Source organism: Equus quagga, chromosome 7, assembly GCF_021613505.1.
Source record: "Equus quagga isolate Etosha38 chromosome 7, UCLA_HA_Equagga_1.0, whole genome shotgun sequence".
In the NCBI taxonomy this organism is placed as follows: domain Eukaryota; kingdom Metazoa; phylum Chordata; class Mammalia; order Perissodactyla; family Equidae; genus Equus; species Equus quagga.
In genome coordinates, this window is record NC_060273.1 from 52,165,515 (window position 1) to 52,187,780 (window position 22,266).

The following is a 22,266-nucleotide window of genomic DNA, read 5'->3' on the forward strand; positions in this document are numbered from 1 at the left end:
CCACTTTCAGTGGGCCTCCCGGATATGTTGCCCACATGCATCTCCTCTGTTCAGCCACTCTGCCACCTGCTGAAGAGTCAGGCAGCCACTGAAATCCCTGTGATCAGAATCCAGGGCAGCAGTTCCTGGAGAGTTTACAGCAAACCTTCTTGTCTCCCACCTAAAGCTTTTATAAATTTGGTTAACATATTTTCAGACTTCAAGATGAACAACAGTAGACATAAATTAAGACTGTCTCTGGAAAATGGTCCACTGAACACTTTCCTAAAAATAATGGCTTTCCTTCCAACAAAAGTACCATGTACACAGCAATTTAAATTAACATCATAGAAAACATTAGTAAATTAAGCTAATTTCCTTTGAGTTATAATACTCCCTATAAAGTAAACACTTTTCATTGTTAATCTTCTTCGAGCATACTGAATAACATAAAAAATATTCCACAAAGTTCTAAGAAGTAGGTGAAAAAATTCAAACTCCTCCCTTTTGCTTCCCATCTGTAAGAAAGACAAAATAGAACCTGAAGTGATGATATGAACCCTGATCCTACAGGGGTCAAATTCTCAATATATTTAGGGAACATCAGCTCTTCCTCTATCCCAGCCTCTTTGTTCAGGGTTACATGACATTTTAGTTATTCTGAAACTTTGCTGTCTATTGATCAGGGAAATGGAAAATGGGAATGAGGCAAGAGTATTCTGTCTTGTGCAAAAGGTGGTGGAAGGAGGGCCTGAGAAGGAGGCTTTGGTTTAGACAAAGGACGAACAGACCACAGAAAAGGTGAGAGACCAAAGCATCCCCGGCCTGGGTATAGATGGCAGTGGGGGAGGAAGACAAAGCAAGGATGGTCAGGGCTGTACTCAGGAGGGTATGTCTGCACAGTGGGGCTCTGTATCTGTTAGGTGGGGGGCCTCAATGGGAAGAGGGGTAGGATACAAAACTATCTGTCCCTTTGGCCAAGCAGGATTGTCCTTGATTTTGAAACAATGAGTTGGTGATGTTTTGAGGAACAACCAATAATAAATGCACTGAACACTCAAGAGCTGCTTCTGAATCTCAGGAATCGTTTGGCACACGTAATTGGCCTTTCAGAAGGCCAGTGAGAGAGGAAGGGGAAGGTTGGCCCTAGCAACAACAATAGAAACAACAAAACAAAAACAGGATTGCCTGGATAGTGCAGTATGATCTGAAAAAGCAGAGAAACCTTCTACTCCTCTCCACAGCAATTTTTCCAGAGCCCCATACCGGGGTTGAAGATCAAGGATTTGGGAGAATACGAATACTTCTGAAGGAGGAAAAGCTTCCAGATTTTCAGTGCTCATGGAAGTAAGGGAGTTGCTGTCATTACCAAGGGCTGTTCCTGAAGCCACGTGCACAGAAGATATTGAAATGCGATCCTCCTCAAATTAGATACTAGTCATCTTTAGGGAAAAGGAATCAATTGTTCTCTTCGTCTGCTGTCTACGGACGCGATATTAGTGGAAGGTTATGAAAAATGAAAGTAATGGACAAATAAGCATATATTTTCCTGCCTGGATTAACTAAGCCCCACTATCTCAGTTATATTAACCTTTTAATATCTGTACATACTGAGCACATTCCTAAGTTCTTACAGTGTCTTTGCAGCCTGATTATAGAAGCAAGTATTTAGCACTTTAAATTAAAAAAAAAAATCAAACAAAATGCAAGATGAGGTGAGCCTCTTTCTTAAAGAAACACGGTTGCGATCAATTATGGGTGACCCATTCTCCTCTGGAAAGTCATTTGGGAGTCCTGCCTCTTGGCCTCTACACAATGCCTTGCTCAAAAGCAAAAAGGCTTCTTGGCAATAAGGTGCCGCAGGCCTGGTTAACGCAGCCGGCTTTGGTCACATGTTAGCACTGCATGCATCCCTCTAACCAAACAGCACCCTCCTCCTCCACCCCCGCCTCACACAAAGCTAAGGGAAGCTCTTTCTCCAAGTGATAAACTGCCTAGAATATTTAAAAACCCTTCTATCCATTGGAAAATCTAAGGAAATACACAACCCAGTTTTGCTGTTGTTTCAATTTTCTCCATTACCAACATTACCCCTAGTTCTCAAAACATTCATTTTAATCATAGTTTATTGGGGAAAGAATTACCTGCCATGTCTCCTAGCTTATAAGAAAGAAGATAAAGTTGGAATGAAACTTCAGGATTAATTAATTGAGAGTACTGCATGTAATGTGTCTATTCTGAATGTTACAGTGCACATCACAATGAAAACAGTTTTATTTTCCATGGTTGAAATAAATTATAATAAATAATTCATTTCAATGGCAGAGATGTACTGGAGAGCAACAGCAACAAAATTGACTACACTACACTGTGTGTCTTATTCTTGAATCTTCATTATCCATTTGAAACTTTTTACGAGTAGTAAATCATATTTCAAGTGGCTGCAGATCTCATAAAGCAGCTTGCTGCATTAAAATAAAACCAGAAAACCTGGGGCACTAGAAGGCCGCAGGGTTTGCTACTCAGCAGTATTTGGGAAACTTTTCCTCACTCTTCTCTTGCCAACATCAAACACACCACTTTTCAATTTGATGGAAAAATTAAGCATCACTTGTCAAAAATATCACCTAAATTTCCTCTGGGTAGGAATGTTGGGAAAATCTGTATGTAGAGGAATAGGTTTCAACTCCAAAGGCATTTTCCTCTAATTTGTGTTCACGTAACACTGCTATTTCTAGTTTACGGTACTGCCCAAATGACTGCACACGGTCAGCTTCTAGAACCTCGAATGGCCTATACTAGGCTCTGGGGGTCCCCAAATTAGCAAACGTATATAAGCTCAAGAGAGACTAACAAAGGCACATGTGTCATGATTCTGTCTAAAAAGACCAGCCTATCTTCACAGGATAGGTGATATTTAATGTGAATCTTAAAAGATGCATATAGCATCCTGGGGAAGCAGGACATATTAGGAAGAGGAAATGAAATGAGAAAAGGCACAGGCGACAGGGCTTGGCATGTCTGAGGAAGAGTGAGACCCTGTACAAGAGGCTTTTGAGAGAGACCTTCTTCTGAGTGGAAAGGAGTAGAGCTGAGGGTGAGGAGAAGACTGGGCTGAGTCCAGGTTATAAAAGGTCTTTCATGTCATGCTGAATGCAGAAATGAGTTTGGGCCAGAACATAAAGGGTGGCCTTCAAAGGATTTTTAAATAATGATGAGGTCTGTGATTCAGAACAATAACTGATGGGGGACTGGAGAATGGCAATGATGGGTAGGTACTGGAGGCAAGGCAACACATTTAGATTCTACTGCAAAAGTCCAGGGGAGAAATGATGAGGGCCATGGCAAGGCTGTGGTAGCAGAGACAGAGAGCAATGGTCAGAATCCTTGACTGCATACCCCATTTTCTTCCTAGTCAATGAAATCTTTCCAAGAAATATAACCTGACACTGAAGCTGCACATAAATTCAGAGCTTTAAGAACATAGCCTCAAATTGAGACTGCCAATGGAAGGAAGGGGTTGGATGGTAGGCTGCCCAGCAGTGCTACATGTAGTGGAGAGGTGGCTGCTGTCTAGCAGATCAGCTGTTCAACAAAGAACTCGTGGGATAAGGAGCAGCGAAACGAATCCCAAGCAGGGTACATATATATGTATGACAGAGGTGATTACAAGCACGTGGATATTAAATACTCAGTGATAAAGTAAACTCTCACTGAGGCCGTTCAAAATCAAGGCAGGGAGTGGGAAACAGCATGCTACTTTACTGAACAGTCACCACAACCTTTCCCAATGAATACCGCATTTCACAACCGAAGAACACGAGGCAGAATGGCACGAGAGCATCTCACGCAGTCGTCAACGCAGAGTGCAAGGAATATTGAATTTCATAATAACTATATTATCCCTACAGTAGAAGGTTCAAAGTTTCACTGTCTTTCGTCTGTCACTACATTCTCCCCGATTTCCTGAAGGGGTTTGGTTAGATGTTCCTAAAAATCTTCATAACCAACAGTGGAGGATTATTTTATTTATCATGTCCAAAATGATTATGTGTGGGGAGAGAACAGTATTTTCGTGGAAAATTCACAGGGCCCTTAGAAGCCTTTTACATTAAAGATGAGTCTAGAGTTTACGTTTAAACCACAGAGGACAGCGTGCTGCCTTTCAGTTTTGAGGGTTTTTATTTATAGTTGTCCAAACGGCTTAAAGAGTGCCGGCCAAGAGGCCGGGGAGATGATTCAAAGATGTCACTGAGATTTGGACACTCTTCTGCCCTCATAATTACACAGGAATCCTAAGGAATGACAGCAAGTACAAGTGCTGGGAATAGAACCTAATTCCTTGATTTGTTCTGACATTTATTAACCACCAATTTTGTGCCAGGCTCTGTGTCAGACCCTGGGGATATACAGACAACAAGGGCACAGTCCTAGCCCTCAAAGAGCTCACAGTCCAGTAGGGGAGGAGATCAGTATATGAAGAATGACAACACAGTGCAGCAAGTGCCACCAATAGAAGCCTGTACAGGAAGCTTTGGGAGACCAGAGGAGGCTGACAGCTCTGCCTAGGGCTGGGAGGCAGGCAGGGAAAGCTTCACAGGCGAGATTTGATCTGTTGTAGAGAGTAAGCAAAGTCTGACAGGTAGTCAGGTGGGAAGAAGGGCAAGCAGGTGCAAAGGTTTGGGGAAGTGCTTGGAAATGACTAGCAGTTCCGGGGGCTGGAGAGGGTACATGGGGAGTGGTTGTGGCAGATGAGGCTGATTAGGTAGACAAGGGCCAGATCTTGTGAAGGGCCTAGTAATGTGTGCTAGAGAACATGAACTTTACCCTGCAGGAAGTGGGGTACCATTCAAGTTGAATGAATCTTTCTGGCAGTGATGTGGAAGGGTGAACTCCTGGGATAATCATTCTCCAGAGGGCCTAAGCCTTTAGGAGGCCTGGGCCGTCTGTCTTCTCCCAAGAAGATGCAGCTTTTTTCCTGTTCAAGGATTGGGAGGCCCCAGATCCAGAAGGTTACCTGCTTGGCTCCTGTGCCTCAGTCAGGATATATCTCGGCTTCTGCCTTGCTGGCTCTGTTGCCAGTACCCTGAGCAATGGCACTGCCATTACTTGCCTTGGCCCACAGCACATAACTTAAAAGTTTCCCCTGTCAGGAATGGTTCTCTTTGTCAGGAAGCTTTTTATTGATGTTCAACCTTCATTTTCCCTTTCTTAATATTATCCCATTATGACAATACTCCATTGTGCCATGCTAAGTAATTCTCTTTCCTCCTTGGCATTTACATCTTCCAAGTATTTATAGACTTATCAAATGCCCCATTTAGTTGTCACTTAGGCAGGCTATACATATTTAGCTTCTTTAATCTGGCCCCATGAGCCAGCCCTTCCATTCTCCTAAATCACTTGAGTTACTTTCCTCCAGGTTTCTGTCAATTTGTTTCCAGCTTCTCTGTAATGCAGGGGGCTGGTATAAAGATGGGGTTGGGGAGGGAGGGCTTGCTCCCTCTGTAGGGTAAGAGTACATCATTTGTCTAGGGTGGAACTTCTCCCTTAAAGTGCAGACTCCAAAACAGGTCAGGTCTCTGGAGGGGCTGTCAATTCCTCTTGTTATCTACTAGGTTTCTTTCACCTGCACATGTTTCAAGTCAAGAATATTCTATTATTAGCTCTTATTATGTGCTAAGTACACACACACATACTGAGTACTACTAAGTGTTGGCTACTGCGCTAGGGACTTCTTCCTTCTTTTTCCCTCCCTCTTCATTTCTCACACTTATTCATCGCTCAAAGAATTACTGAGCTCCTACTATGTGTCAGGCAAGGTGGTACAGAATTGAATAAAATGTGGTCCCTATGGCCCTAAGGAGCTCATGTAGCCTAAGTATTTATTAATCTCTTATTGCCCACCCATCAAATTGTTTCCTTCCAACCTTAAGGGTCTCAGAGAAATCATCCCTAAATGCACTTAACTCTAATTGATGCTTTTAGTTCCCCGAGTGGAACTTCTTTGCCCCATCTAAAAGGAGATGCTAGGTTAAGTATAGGCATTAACACAGAGCTTTGCTTAGGATTTTTTTCCTGGTGGGTTTCTTCGAGGCCTAAGAGATTTCTCTTCAGGCCTTATACTTTCCTTCGCTGTCCTTCTTGACAGTTTATTTCATGTTCTTTGTTCATAAGACTTCAATAAGTGTGCATTTGAATATTTTTCTTTTCCATGGTACCAATGTTCGAAGTTATGGGGTAGGCTGAGGGAATGATGGAATGGGAGATCTCTTAAGACCGTGAGTCTTGGCTAAAGTCTTGGAGAGTCTGGGCATGAGATACAGGAGGGAGTAGTTCAGCTGCCTGATCCTGGGGGTCAGTTAAAGGAAGATAGAGAATTCCCCTGGTTGAGGTGCTGTTATCTTCAAAGAGGTGAAATAACTATTCCAAGGACATGGTTAGGAAGTAGCATAAGTGGTATTCAAAGCCAGGTACACTGACTGCAAAATCTGTCTGTTCTGATTGTTGTAAAGTAGAAAATCCTCAACAAATACAGAGAATCTGTAATTAAACACCTTTGAAAGGAGGATGGAGTTTCATCAGTCTGAAAGTACTTAAAGTCTGTATTTTCCTAAGCATGACAAGGGATACAGAAGTAACATGCAAGAGTTCTTCTGGGTTGCAAAGCATATAAAGCAGCATCAACTCATGAAAGTTCAGAGGATTAGGGAACCATTACCTTGTTCTTCAAGTAGTGATCAGACAGCAATCAAATAAGTCTTCCTTAACATACTATATAAGCTCAAAGCTGCATCAGGGGCTACTGCTGGTAAAACTTTCCAAGAGTTAAGATAAAAATGAATATGAAGGATGAATTCACATCTCTAGTACACTAATATATTTTGGGAAAATTTCACATAATTTACCTTTCAAGTACGTGAAAAACCAGTAATAACTGTAAAAAGAATAAATCATGCCATCACTAATCCAATTCTCACTTTATACTGTGCCCTTCTTTCAAGAAACTCAAAGAACTTCTCATACCATTCACAATGCCACTCATAGAAATGAAGGCAGGAGAAACCCTGTCATTTATCTTGCTGTCTCCCTTGGACAGGGATGAACAGATAAGAAGAAATGCCAGGAAGGAAGGAAGAGTACGTTAAGGCCCTGGAAGGGCTGGTATGGTGAAAACTGTGTGAGATCTACAGATAAGAAAGCCTTAGTTATATTCTAGGCACTGTTGTTTACTGGCTGTGTGACTTTGGCCGAGTTATTTTGTCTCTCTGAACCTCTGCACACTTCTCCCATACAGGTACTGTGGGATTAAATTTGTTGATGTACCTATACTCCCAGGTTAAAAAGTATCCATGTTGGTGCTATCTACTCATTAGGGTTGTTGTGAGATTCCGAAGAGACGTTAGGTATGAAGACATTATATAAATGGAAAGAGTTACAAAGCTCATTTTCACTCCTGCCATTGCAAGACAATGCCTGGAGTATGCAGGAAGAGTGAGAAAAAGTCAGTTTGGGGCCAAGAATCAAATCCACACCACATGATGCCTCCTCCCTGTGCGGTAAGTGTTTGTGACCCTGAGAATGCCTGTCACAGAAAGAACTCTAAGAAAGGCAGAACACATGGCTGGGAGGAGGAAGCCCCAAGTAATCTGGCTGAAGTCATGGCCTTTGAAACCAAATCATCCTGTGAAATGAAGTCCTGGGCTGGGGATTTCCTGGAAAGGATGCTTGTCACATTTATACATATGAACAGCAGGGATATGGACAGGGATGGGGACATAAAAAAGCGACTGGGACCTGCACACTGGTTTTCAAAGTGACGGCTAATTTTACATATTTATTGAATACCTTCTCTGTGTTGGGCGAGTCTACACTCATTGGTTCATTTTGTCCTCACAACTTCCCTGAGTCAGGAATCTTTTGGCTATGAGGGCAGCAACCACTGCAGACAAAACTAAACTTAGGCCTAAAAGGGGTGACTTGAGGACCCCTGGACTAGGCAGTGCAGTCAGCCTCTAAAGGGCTTGGCACTAGGCACAAGAATGCCGGCAGGATCTTTCTCAGTCACTTTGTCTCTGGGGCTGCCTGGTCTCTCACTGAGGGCCTTTCAGCACGTCTCCTTTTTCGTCTCGCTGTGGACTGGCTACTTCTCAGTATATGGCAGGGAATGGCTGCCCCATGGTTCTTGACTTTTCAAATCTTCAATTCATGTGAAGACTAGAGACTGACCAATATCTTTTAAATATGTTTCTAAATCCAGGGAAGAAGACTAACTCAGCCCACCGGGGTCAGGTGTTTACCTCTTGTCCAATCAGTTCTCAAAGAAAGGGATCTTCAGCTCAAGGGTTTATGAATGAATGAAATGTTGTGTGCCTCCTCTTGTCTTACCCTCCATCCCTACTAATCCTGTTTCTAGGCCATTTAAAAGTAGTACTGTATAGTAGTTAAGAGCACAGGTTCTGGGGCCGGCCGAGTGGCGAAGTTCGCGTGCTTGGCTTTGGCGGCCCAGGGTTTCGCCAGTTCGGATCCTGGGCATGGACATGGCACCGCTTGTCAGGCCACGTTGAGGCGGCGTTCCACATACCACAACTAGAAGGACCTGCAACTAAGATATACAACTATGTATGGGGGTGGGAGAGGGATTTGGGGAGATAAAGCAGACAAAAAAAAAAAGATTGGCAACAGTTGTTAGCTCAGGTGCCAATCTTCAAAAAAAAAAAAAAGAGCACAGATTCTGCTACTTATTAGCTATATGATATTGGGTGAGCTAGCTAACTTCTTAGAGCCACAGTTACAGTATTTTGATTATAAAATAGAGTTAGGTTTGCCGGTTTGGATCCCGGGTGCGGACATGGCATCTCTTGGCAAGTCATGCTGTGGCAGGCGTCCCACATATAAAGTAGAGGAAAATGGGCACAGATGCTAGCTCAGGGCCAGTCTTCCTCAGCAAAAGAGAGGAGGATTGGTAGCAGTTAGCTCAGGGCTAATCTTCCTCAAAAAAAAAAAAAATCTGCCTCACAGAGTAGTGAGACAAATAGAAATATACCATATACATACATATATACACACACACACACACACATATAAAGCACTAGCTTACAAGCCTAGCAAATGATAATTATTTCTACTACTTTTTCATCATAATCATTCACCACCATACTCCTCTGTTTGAGTCTGAGGTTGTCCTTCCATAGTGACCCCCTAATTCCTAGCGCCCCTGCAGGAAATCAGCTTTCTGTTACAGGACGGACGAAGAGTGTAGACCTTCGAACAGGAGGCATGAAGCTTCTTCCATTTTGCAATGGTAGGTAAGGGAACGTTCCTAAGCCAATCTTTTCTGCTCAAAGTAGTCAGCCTCTTTGTGATATCCACACAAATTTAGGATCCTTCTGGTGAGCCCTCGGCTGGCTTGGATGTGACACAGGAAGATGATCTCAGGTGTCATCTTCACATGTCACAGAAACGCTGCTCAGAGTAGAAAGACCGCACTTGTGTTAAAACTTGGGAGTGCAAAGGAAATCCCAAATAATTTCCGTTTGTGAAATATGGATAAATGCTGCTACCTGTGCTGTGTTAGCATAAAAAGGCAGATGTCATCTGCAGGGCTTTCTTTTTCTGAGAATTACTAAAAAAACAAAAACAAAAACCACTGAGAGTCAGCAGACAAAACTGTCCCTTTAGAACATAGACTGTTAAAACACTTTGCCAGACTTGGTGTCAGTACTGAATCCATGGATTAGAAATTTTCCTTGCAGAGGCTTTAAAAAAGGATACATTTAGTGAATTCTTTTTATCCTTACTTTACAATGATAGCCAATTATGCCAATCACTATTAAAGAAGAGGCTAAAAACCATCTTGCTTGCCATTTGCCACACTGAGTCAGAGATTGTTATAAAGCATGCCTAATTGTCATTGGGCTAAACCTGTGTAAACAGCACTTTCTCCTTATGAAACATTCTCTGTCTGCTTTACATGAATGTGAAGGAAAAGGTATGGGCATTGTTCATTTTTTACAACTCCTTTGCTATTCTTAGAACATTTGCTGTAGACTAATAGCAAAACTGACTGTGCTAAACTGTAGATAAAGAATGATGACAGACTGCAGTCCCCTTAATTCACAGAGAAAACACTAGGAGCCCCTGGGAATGTCAAATCAAGCCACTGGCACCCAGTGACTTTACGTTAAGTCACAAACTACATCATATTTTTTAGTTTAAACACAAAGGCCATGTGACTTATTTATTTGAAATTCTCCTTTATGAAGAGCTGGCTCTTTTTTTAGCTCCTTGGAAAACATTATAATTCCCCTATTCTATAAACATACAAATATAATTGTAAAATGACATCATTCTGTTTTCATTTAATTACCCCTGAAATGCTTTCTATTTAATATTCATTACTCAAAAGCTAATTTAAAAGAGAAAGAGATGCGACTTATTCAAAAAGATGTACTGTCATTCACAGCAATAGTTATCTAATATACAGAAGTTAATAAAGCAGATTAATCTACAAGTCCCTTTAAGCCATTCTGGAGTTTTGAACAACTGCCTCTTTGACCTTTCACCTTCATGCTGTGCACCAGTAGCAGGTGCCAGCTGTACAGAAATTATGGCTGTGCATTTGAACGCAAAGTCTTTTCTTCCTTTGCTTCTGACCAGCAGCTGACCCTGCAGGAGTGATTGTTTCTGGTGCCGGCCTAAAGGCTACATAAACCAGTAGCAGATAAACAAAAGGCTACATATACCAGCTGCCTTGCCTAAGGGTACCATCCCAGGCTGACACCTCCACTCCTTCTCCAGCCTCCCAAATTGCTCCTTGTTTGTTTCCATACGTGCATTTCATCCTTGTTATTTTGTGCGATGGGTGGGCATAGGAGAAAACCCCCCAAAACAACAAAAAAACCTGTCCCTTCCTTCGAACTTGACTTTTGAGTATTCCATGTCAAACTGTGCCATTATGATGCTAATCTAGGCCTGATTTAGCAACTTTAATAAGAGGCTCTTGTAATTAGATAATAAAATTTTATTATGTATTTTAATATTAAAAGTCCTAAAATCAAACTCTTCAAATCATACACTGGTACAGAAGTAAGGTACTTAAATATCATAGCACCAGAAAATGGGGCTGAAAAAGAACACTGTGGCTAATTTTTCATTCTCAGAAATGTAAACATGGAATTCCTATGTGGTGGCAGTGAAAGCTCCAACACTCTTAATTATGTGCAGGGAAGAATGAATATATTCAAGTATGAAGCACACTGTACCATTTCCAGCAACAGCATGAGATGGCTTTGACAGTTATTTCTTGGATACAAATTACACAAGTATAAAAACAATCCCCATAATGATTAAATGCAGTTATGTACATAAGAGAATACCACTGCAAATGGTAACATATTTAAATGCTTTTCCTTCATTAAAAAAATTATATATGATATTAAACCATCAATCACTGCTGAGGCACAGGAGTTTAAATGTATTGTCACTGGTTGAAATAAATGACTTGGAGACTGAATTCTGGCTCACTCAATATGGTGTCTGAGCTGTTGCTTAGTCACCCAACTCTCTGCTGGTTTGGGCTACATCTGGTGAATTCCATCCCTTTCAATTAATAAGGCAAGTTACGCTATCAATGGATTACATCTTTAAACTGTGCTTAGAGGTAGAAAAACACATGTTCTAGTGAAAAAAAGAGACTCTCTCTGTTCCGTTAATCATTTGGAACAACATTTGAAGTACTTATTTCTTTCTTCATCCATGTTTAGAATGAAATTTTTTTGTGGAATTTCAGCAGGCTATTATATAGTATATAGTGATAAAATCTTATCTTAGCATTACCTTTTAGTCTATTATGTAGTAATCTAAGACCATGCTAGATTTGATACCTAAAGTCACTGCCTGCAGATTGTACTTCTGAGAATTAATTGTTTTTGGTTTGTCTTGCAGACATTCATTGACCATCACAAGGTGTCAGGCTCTGCTAGGTGCTGGGACAAGTATCAAGATAGAGATGGATCTTTGGGGCAAAAAAGGTACTGTGTAAAGATAGGTGTCATGGTTATAACACTAATTTGATGATTTATAAATCAAGGATAGGTTTCTATTTTAACTGGTTTTTCTGTTTTAAAATACCATTTTTTTGGGTTACAGTTGAAATAGTCATTCAACAAATATTTGTATAACAAAAATGAAATCAAAATGGCAAAGATATGGTATATAACAAAGGATTTGGACTATAAGCATCATTCTAAAGATGGATAGACAAATAATTTTATAATATCACAGATACAATGCCACTTAAACAAAAAAAATCAGCGTTTTTCTATTTTTAAAATGATTAACTTTCTAAACTGATCTTTCACAAAGTCATCATTCTTAAGAGTTTTACTCCCTTATGGACTTTTACCACCTGGCTGTTACCTAGATACTTTTGTCCAGCCTTAGTCCTCTTAGATATTCTGATTTGATCCTTAGTAATTAGATTGTACGTGTGCACATGCATGTGACTGAACTGAACTTTATTTTTGCCTCAAACAAATCTGGTTATTTTGAAAATAAAAAACGTTTATGAGGTGTTAACTGAGTTTCATTGCCTGTTTACTGCATCCCTTCTGTATGCAAAGATACAACCGAAATGCGATAAAATGCCAATTCAGTAGAGACCTAAGTACAGAGTTACATGGAAAAGCAAAATAATGGCATCCTTTTTAAACAACTAATCAAAAAAGTGTGCTTCAAAAATTACCAACATCAGAAAGAAAGAAAAATATCCCTAGCAGCGCCACATGGAATGACTGTGAGAAATATAAGGGATGATGCATCGGGAGATCTTAGTTCTGAACTTCTCTAAGAGTACATAATACAGAGTGGAGAACTGGTAACCAGACATACAGTGCTGGCCTGCAGAATGTTTTTATTTCTTTGGTTTTGTTTTTAATTTCCAATCAGTGGCCAACATTTAAAAATCTGGATTTCTGACTTCTCTTTGGGGGGCTATCTCAATGTATCTGGCAGCACTGGGTCTTACCGTCTTACAGGGCAACAGTTATCTGGAGCTGTGGGGAGGTTGCCCCTTCAGACAGGGGTGTGTACTCAACTTAGGTTTCTTTCTAGTCTACTTCATTTAAGTTTTCTGCTTGGCTTTATAGGAATATTAGTTTGTGATCCCTTGTAGAATGGAAAAGAGAGGGAGAGGCACACTCAAAGAAACTCAGGTGTCAGTCTCAGACTTGCCAATGTGAGAGGCCCTTCAGAATGATCTTCAGAGCTAATGGTACTCAGGAGTAGAAACTTCTTTTAGAAAAGATAAACTGTTTACAACAAGAAAGAGATGAAAAATGGCATACTATACTGATGAATCAGTGGTGGGAGGTAGGAGGAAGCCTGGAGATATGCTGGGCATGGGGGACAGATGCAAAGCACTTGTTGCTTCCCCAACTTCATTTCACACCTGCCACATTGATTCTCTCCAGAAAAATGAAGTTAGAGTACATCTCAAGAGCTACCTCAAAGGCATTAAAGAAAAGTCACAAAGGAGCATCATGAGCCAGTTATACTATCAGACTCTGACCTTCTTAAGGATATATGTCGTACTAAATTTTATAGCCTCAATGTCTGGCTATAGAATTAACGATTTGGTATGCGTGTAGAATAAGAGAGAGGAAGCTCTGTTAGCTCTGCCTCAGTGATGGCGGGAGCCACAGGGCTTTTCTGTACCAGCTGGCAAAGCAACCTCCCTCTCCCTTGCCCATTGCCTCTTTGGGTCACTGCCCATCTGTTTCCTCTGGGCTGCAGCACAAAGTTGGGGTATAGGATGACTGCTCTAAACAATTCTACCTTAAAGATGGCCCCAGTGGGACTTACTGGAAGCTCAACTTACTTGGTTGTAATGCTCAAAACATACATACTACTTCAGATTAGCAGGCACCAACAAACTGTTGCTCTGTGGTTAAGCATGTAAACAGACCTAGGGTAAAATTTTACTTTTTCCAATTATTGACTATGCAACCTTGGGAAAGTTACTTAAATATTTTTGTGCCTCAGTTTCTATATCTGTAAAATGGCGACTGTAATACTATAGCTTCACAGAGAAACTGTGATGATTAAATGCATACGTAAAGAGCTTAAGCTAGTGTCTGCATATAGTAAGCACTTACGTTTTGCCAATACTATTTTTTCCTAGACATGAATATGTAATTACTCACCTAGATTGCTGTGAAGAAGACCAAGATTGCAGGAGCATGTGCAAAAAACAATTTGGTCATGAAATGTGAGTTTCTATTTTCCACTTCTGGTGTCTAAGGACCTATCCTTGGCTTCCTTTAAACCCTTTAAATCCATATTATCCATTGACCCAGTTGTGAATGTTCTTTCAGTGTATTTATAATATCAATCTACTGACATATTTTTGATAATAAAGTTTCAAATCAACCAGACTGAGCAAATGGGTCACGTGGAAGGCATACTTTCTATTTAGGGTTCACTAGAAATGTCTTTAATAATATCAGAAAATCTAGATAATTATTTAAGAGGACAAGAGACATGAATATATTTCATCTGCTTGCTTCCCACTGTGAGAGTCGTGCTAAGGTTCTATAGGCCAAAATCCTAACATCAGTTAAATATGCGACTGCACTTTCTCCTACTTACTATTACAGAATGGAATCTTAAGTATGAAAGATGTCTTGTATAGTATGTCAAAATGTTGAGCAATATCATTTCAAACTAAACACAGAAATGAAAGAAGAGCAGATCATTTCTCTTTTGCCGTAATTCACTTTGGGATGCATGTCATGAAGAGCACTATACAAAAGCAATTTTCATTGATTGACTGACTGATTGAGGAAAAGGGTGAATGTTCTTTCAGCTTACGTCCCTACTGAAGTATGATTCTTACAGCTCCTGACAGCTCTTCACAATTTGTAGTTAAATGTCTGGTTAGCACAAAGAGAGAATGTGAAAATCATAATTAGAAAGTTTTTGGGTTTTTAGTACAGCTGAATTGAGTCAAACAGTTAAACAGATGAGGGTAAGATAAATTCAAATCTAAATGTTCTAATTCCTCCATTCAATGCATTTAGATTTTAGGGAATATAATTACTAAAAATACCATCTTAAGCCAATTGCATAATCTAATCAGTAATACTTGAAATCACATAGTTCTTGTTCTACTTCTGTGGAAGGTGCTACTCTTTACAGAGGAATTAGTTTTTTCAAATTCTGATTTAGAGAAGCATTTAGCATCAGTGTCCTATACTTACAATCTGAAAAAGCATTAGTCACATCTCTGAAATGCCCTTCTATAAAACACACTCCTTCATTTACCTAATTTGGGCAAATCTTTCACTGTGATATAACTAAATGAATGCTGATCTATGGGTTATAGATGCAAACACTTAACATGACCAGTGATAAAACTGAAAAAATTTCACATAGAAATTTTACCTCCCAAATTACTGTAGCAGATCAGTGCCTAATCACTGTTACTATTGGCCTGTTCTCGAAATTTTAGTTTATCTTTCTAATGACATAAAAACACATATGGAATTTTTTTCTTAATATATGTAAACTGGGTTTTTCTCAATTGTTAAGTCAAAGCAATGCTGGTTAGACAATAACTCTTACTTGAAATGGATTCACTTAATCATAATGGATCTTCAAATGGACTAAATTTAAGGCTTGCAAAGTTGGATTTGTTTCCAAAAACATGGAAGATGGCTTATTTGGAGAATGTTTTTAAAAACACTGAAGATCTAAAGCCACAGAGCAGGTCATAATAAACACCCTTCCAGGTGAGAAGCACTTAAAATGTCTTTCCCTGGCTGCTACATACAAATAGAAAGGCCAATACGGATGTTGGAAAACTATGTGGGTTCATGCTTCGTTTGCTATGGAAGCTTGAGGAGCTAACTTTTGCAACAACACTCTTCATGCAATTATGCTTTCAGCAATATAGGTCCAGGTTGGGGGGGAAACAGTTCAAACTAGTAAATAATTGCAGTATCATTGCATCAGTTTAGTTTAAAGAGCTGACAAACCCTCTCTAAACTCCAAGCACAATTAGTCATTAGGGTCTAGTTTTTCAGCACTGTTAAGCAATTTGTAACCCATTCCTTTTAATAGGGTTAGGCATTACTTAACCGACACAGATGCCTTGAAAACTGAAACCTCAAGTTATGAAGCAGCAACCTTGTTCATTACCTTCTGTGATAGGCAAATCATCTCTAAAACCAGCATTTAATGGGCAACCAATGAATAATCAATGGCTCACTTTTCATCTGAGTGTGAAAATGAGAATAATCTAATACAAAGTCCCTCTGGTAAGAGGCCGAATCTTGGGTTCTGCTGCTCTTCAGAGCTGATTTATAAGGTCTGGGAAAGCTGATGTAAACAGATGATCAATGGGACCTATCCTTGCTCATAATAACCCCCAACTGGCCCACTCCCTCTTTCCCAAGTCCATCCCTTCAGGCTGTTAGCTCTGTCCAGCTAATTCTTCCCACTCTTCCTGCCTGCTGCTTTTACTCTGGCCATCCGTTCAGTCCAGCCGACTCAGAAGTAATTTTATACGCAGCAGAGAGAGGGTGGAATTGATTTTTCACTCAGCGCTCAGTTCCCATCTGAATAATTATCAATTTTACTGCCTCATAAAGGGAAGAGTCAAAATTTCAAATCAATTCAAAAGAGCTTTTGAGACGACAGAAACTGTGCATAAGAATAGAGGTCAAAGTTGTCAGTGACCTAAGGAGATGATGTCAGATACTACTATACCCAATAGTTGACATCAGAAGCACTCAAGATGATATAACCTAGTGCTAATGCAAATCATATTTATGCTGACTACCAGATACCAGTCATTAATATTTAAAATGCTATCTGAAAGCCTACATTCCAAATAAATAGAATATATTCCACCGTTAATAAAGATCTATCACTACTTAGTCATATGCTATAAAGTAAAGATTACCAAGTACTATTAATACACAGAAATTACTTAAACCAACAAACGCACGGTAATTCTGAGTAAAGACAAACTTGATTGTCTCCTGTACAACCATATTACACTTGCTCTGCAGTCTGATGCTATTTGTCTAGGACCACATTTTTGCTAAAATTTTCTACCAACTTAAAAGTTTCTGCCAAAGTTTCTGGGACAACGTTGTGATCATGACTGAGCGCTGGCAGGAGGGATTTGGTGGTGGACTTTGTTGCTGGCCATGGTGGTGCTGGGGGCTGGGTCTGATTCCTGGCCAGTCCACGGGTATTTATTTCCTCCACTGGCTACATGCTCTAGGTCTGTGGCTTTCAGCCTTCTCCTCACAAAACACCTGAGGGCCAGGACACACTCCCAATAGTAGCAGGGGCTACTGTACTTGGGGGGTGGAGGAGGGGGAAGAGAGGTGCACTCAAATCTTGATAGAACGTATATATATTTTTTTGCTTTTTTTTTTTTTTTAAAGATTTTATTTTTTTCCTTTTTCTCCCCAAAACCCCCCAGTACATAGTTGTATATTCTTCTTTGTGGGTCCTTCTAGTTGTGGCATGTGGGACGCTGCCTCAGCGTGGTTTGATGAGCAGTGCCATGTCCGCGCCCAGGATTCGAACCAACGAAACACTGGGCCGCCTGCAGCGGAGCGCAGAAACTTAACCACTCAGCCACGGGGCCAGCCCCTGTTTTGTTCGTTTTTTTTAAAGATTGGCCCTGAGCTAACATCGGTTGCCAATCTGCCTGTTTTGTTTTTTCTTTTCTTCTTCTCCCAAAAGCCCCCCAGTACATAGTGTTATATTTCAGTTGTGGGTCCTTCTAGTTGTGGCATGTGGGATGCCACCTCAAAACGGCTTGATGAGCGGTGCTAGGTCTGTGCCCAGGATCCGACCAGGTGAAACCCTCAGCCGCCAAAGCAGAGCGTGTGAACTTAACCACTCAGCCACCGGGCTGGCCCCATAGAATGTATATTTTGAAAAGGCATTCCAGGTGAATCTGAGATCTTATCCCCACCAACCAGACCCCTGAGAATCAATGGTGGAAGTGGTAAGGACTTGGGATTTTTGGCCAAATAGACTTTGGTTTACATTCCACTTTCCAGTTCATCTCTCTGAGCCTTAATTTATTCATCTATAAAAATGGGGATGATGATATCCACACTTCAGGGTTGTTGTGGGGGTCTAAATGAGAAAACTTCCCTGAAAGTCCTCTCTTCCTGTAAGTCACTCTCTGTCATTACTATACTAATCATATTAATTATATATTAATCATATTATATTAATCACATTATCACTATATTACATTATATTAATCATATTATCATATAATTGGGTTAGTTACTTGTCTCTCTATCCACTTGACAGGAGATTTTTTAAGGAGAGGAATTATGTCTTATGATTCTTAATGGCTCTTGCACCTTGTACATAGACAGTCCTCAATAAACGTGAATTACCTTCCTCTTCTCTTTACTATATCACCAACATATCATAACAATTCCAGGGTCATAGCAAATAATTACAGGCCTACAGCCTTTTGCCTAGTTACACAAAATCTTAATTATACCCTTCTTCCAGGAAAATAATTGGTTAACTGAAACATCACCACAAATAAAGTTTACATCATTTCATTTAAATATTAGCAAAAAATGATAGCCAGGAAGAAAAGCTCTTCTATGGCTGTCTCATTCTATTTTTATCATTTCTTTACTCAGTGACATGTTCTGCTGATTGCAGGCGACTTATTCGCTGACTAATGACCATGTTAAGGTGTTTACATTTGCAAACCACAGACTATTATGGAGATAATTTGGCAAAATAAAACAACTGGAAGCAGTATCAAGATATCATTTCCAAATTTAGTGGAATTGGAAAATATCATAGTGATGGTTATCCATAGAAAAATGGTATTATTCTCTTTGAACTATTCCTGGCATGTATATTTTTATGCATGTTACTGTGATTTGCAGAAGTGAGTTTTTTAAAAACAATATTAAACTTGGACCTAACTCATATTAGCCAGTCAGAAAACACATTTGAAAATAAAGAAATTGTGGCTTTATTACTTATTACTTAAATGCTTGTGGGAATATGACCTATCTGAACCTGATTTCTCATCTTAAAATGGGAAAAATACAAACTACGATATGATGAATGGAAAGTTCCTGGCAAGTTGCCTGGCATAGAGTAGGAGCCCAGCCTTCCCAACATACCTGAGTACTCACAAGGCAAACTTAAGACGACATTAGTAGAGGCTCCAGGAAAGAAATCAGAGGTCGACTGTTTCTAGTTCCAGCTTCACCTTTTATTTCTCTCAGGTCTCCTGAAGAGCTACCCTCTTTGTGAATTCTACCTTCACTGGGCTGAGATGAACTACTTAGAGATTTCTTTCTTTCTTTTTTTTTTAAACTTTTTTTTTCTTCTTCTTCTCCCCGAAGCCCCCCAGTACATAGTTGTATATTCTAGTTGTAGGTCCTTCTAATTCTGCTACATAGGACGCCGCCTCAGCATGGCCTGATGAGCAGTGCTAGGTCTGCGCCCAGGCGAGGTGGCAAAACCCTGGGCCGTGTAAGTGGAGCATTCGAACTTAACCACCCAGCCACTGGGCCAGCCCCACTTAGAGATTTCTTGATGGTGGATAATCCTGAGGCCAGTGTACTATCCTACCTTCAGGGAAAATACTCCTAGAGAATAACCGGTAGAGAGTCTTGACAAAACCAGTTGCTCTAAGAGATATTCAGGGACCAGGCTGGCTTTTGGGAAACGCTGTTTTCTAAACTAGGTGACCAACCACCAGTTACCTGCTGCAGGACATCTGGATTTTGCTGCATAAAATGTAATAGCCTCTGGCCGGCCTGGGTAGCCTCTCTGCATCGAAGTGGCTTCTTGCCCTCTTTTGCTATGTACTTGAGGAGGCAGGTGACGATGTAGTCTAAGCTGGCACAGCAGCTGGAGGCGACAACTGTATCTGTACAAATAATAAATGAGAATTCGTTTGCATTACTAAATTGTTTGTTTCGTCTGATTAATTATAATGCCTCCACTAAAAAAAATCACTTTTCTGGCTTCAAAGCACTTTTATCAAACTGCAAATTCCGTGAGGGCAGGGATTTTTCCTTGCTTATCCCTTTAAACCCAGTGTCTACTTCAGGACCGGACATAGAGACATGTCAGAAAGTAAATGATTCCTGGATTGAAGTGGACGGAATTTTCCATTTGTGACTTAATGACCCTCTGTTCAATTCCAGTGACTTTATTAGATATCTACCTGGTGCAAGGTTCTCTGCTTTAGGGGAATCCCCCCACTCTGGAGTCAAAGAGCTCAAGATTTAGTACATAAGTCACTATAGCAAAATGCTGTGTGCAAACGAGCGGCAAATGCTGTGAGGGCTTTGAGGAAGACATCACATTTGGACAGGGATCAAGGAAAGTTTGGTGAAGGCAGTAGCATCTGAGATGGGCTGGGAAGTTATTCCAATTACACATAATGAAGGACACTTCAGGTAGAGAGATTAGCACAATGTACATAGTGTAGTGGAAAGGTATGGATTTTGGAGCCAGACAACTCTGGTTTCAAATCCCATCTTTTCCAATTACTTACTGTGCTGTTAATTTGAAAGAGCCACTTGAGCTTTCTCATCATTTGTAAAATATCTTTCAGAGTTAAAGGAGAAGAAAATAACTAGAAATTCTCATAATAAAAATAGCTGATATTTATGAAGAGCTTACTGTGTTAGTTACATGGATTACTTTTTTTTGCTGAGGAAGACTAGCCCTGAGCTAACATCTGTTGTTGATCTTCCTCCTTTTTCGCTTGAGGAAGACTAGCCTTGAGCTAACATGCATGCCAATCTTCCTCTATTTTGTATGTGGGTTGCTGCCACAACATGGCTAATGAGTGGTGTAGGTCCGTACCCAGGATCTGAACCTGCAAACCTGGGCCACCAAAGTGGAGTGCGCCAAACTTAACCACTATGTCACAGGGCTGGCCCCTGGATTATTATTTTTAATCCTCACAACAGCCCTATAACAGTTACATATTATTATCTCCATTCACAGGCGAGGACACTGAGGGATTAAGTGACTTGCCTACTGCCACACAGGTAGATGACAGTGGAACTATGGTATAAAAATAAAGAAGGAGTTGGACTCTAGATCTGTACTCTTAATCACTAAAATTAAGTAGGTATTAAGCAAAATTAGGTATTAAGCAAAAATATATGTAAGCATCAAGCATCTTCTTAAAACACAATGGGCACTCAAAAGATAGTAGTTACTAACAGTTTGCCCTCATGGTGAAAAGAAGAGGGTGTATTCAGGGAGTAAGACTTTTGGTTTGAGTGCAAGGATGTGTAGGGGAGTCATAAGCGAGAAGGCTGACAAAGTAGGTTGGGGTCCTTCTTGAGAGTATCCAATAGTGGGCTGATACATTTAATTTGAAAGGCAACACAGGTGTTATTGAAGGTTTCTTTTTTTTAGCAAGTAAGTGACATGCTGGAGCAACCATTTATTGACTATCTCCTTTGTACATTAAAATTATCATTTCATGTACTTCTAACCACCACTTTGTATATAGTAGGTGTTGTTATTGGCACTTTTCAAATGAGAAAAATGAAACTCAGAGATAACTAGCTTATCCAAAGTTCATGGTTTTGATTCATAGCATGACACTGCCTAGATATCTTGGCTAATGGTAACATGGACACAGTCCTGGAGAGTTTATGATTAGTAACAGAATCAACAAAAGAAACAATTAAAACACAATGGGCACTCAAAAAATGGCAAACACGGCAGATTCAGAAGAGGAGAAGTAGACTGGGAGACTAGGGCAGGGACACAGCAGATTCTAAACTCCCTAGGGCAATAGTTTCTTACTCATCTCTCAGGTTCTGAGACACATGCGAGCCTGTCATAGATCAGAGGTGCAATATTAGCTGAATTAATTAAAGAATGGGTAGGCAAGGCTAATCCGAAAATGTTTTTTAAAGGTCTTGAGTTGTGTTTAGTAATAATACCTGGAATTGATATAACACTACAGTTTAAAAACTCTTTTGTATACATTGTTTTAGAGAGATATGACATAGTAAACAGAAAGAGGTAGGTTTTGGGGCAAGTTTTGACATACACCTAGACATATGCATTTAAAACAGAGGATAATGGTAGGGGATGCAGGATCACAAGGGGCTGAATGAAGGCCCAAGAGATGGGCATGGACAATAGTTTTGGAAAGCTGTGGAGTTATAGGCTTTTAAGAAAAGAACTCCTTTTTTTTTTTTTCTCCTAAAGCTATGGTGTTTGATTAATTGA

General features: G+C 40.2%; 1 protein-coding gene across 5 annotated transcripts in view; it reads right to left on the reverse strand.

The window, feature by feature from the left end:
* The window catches only part of RANBP17 (RAN binding protein 17), a 334,844-nt gene that overhangs the window by 9,100 nt on the left and 303,478 nt on the right, over positions 1 to 22,266 (reverse strand). For 4 of the 5 annotated variants that reach the window (XM_046668588.1, XM_046668586.1, XM_046668587.1 and 1 more), the window contains one exon: positions 19,761 to 19,927. In XM_046668588.1, the coding sequence (XP_046524544.1) occupies positions 19,761 to 19,927 (167 nt within the window). Of the gene's footprint in view, positions 1 to 19,760; positions 19,928 to 22,266 lie in introns of those variants that run through there. The other variant, XM_046668590.1, reaches the window with a different exon arrangement.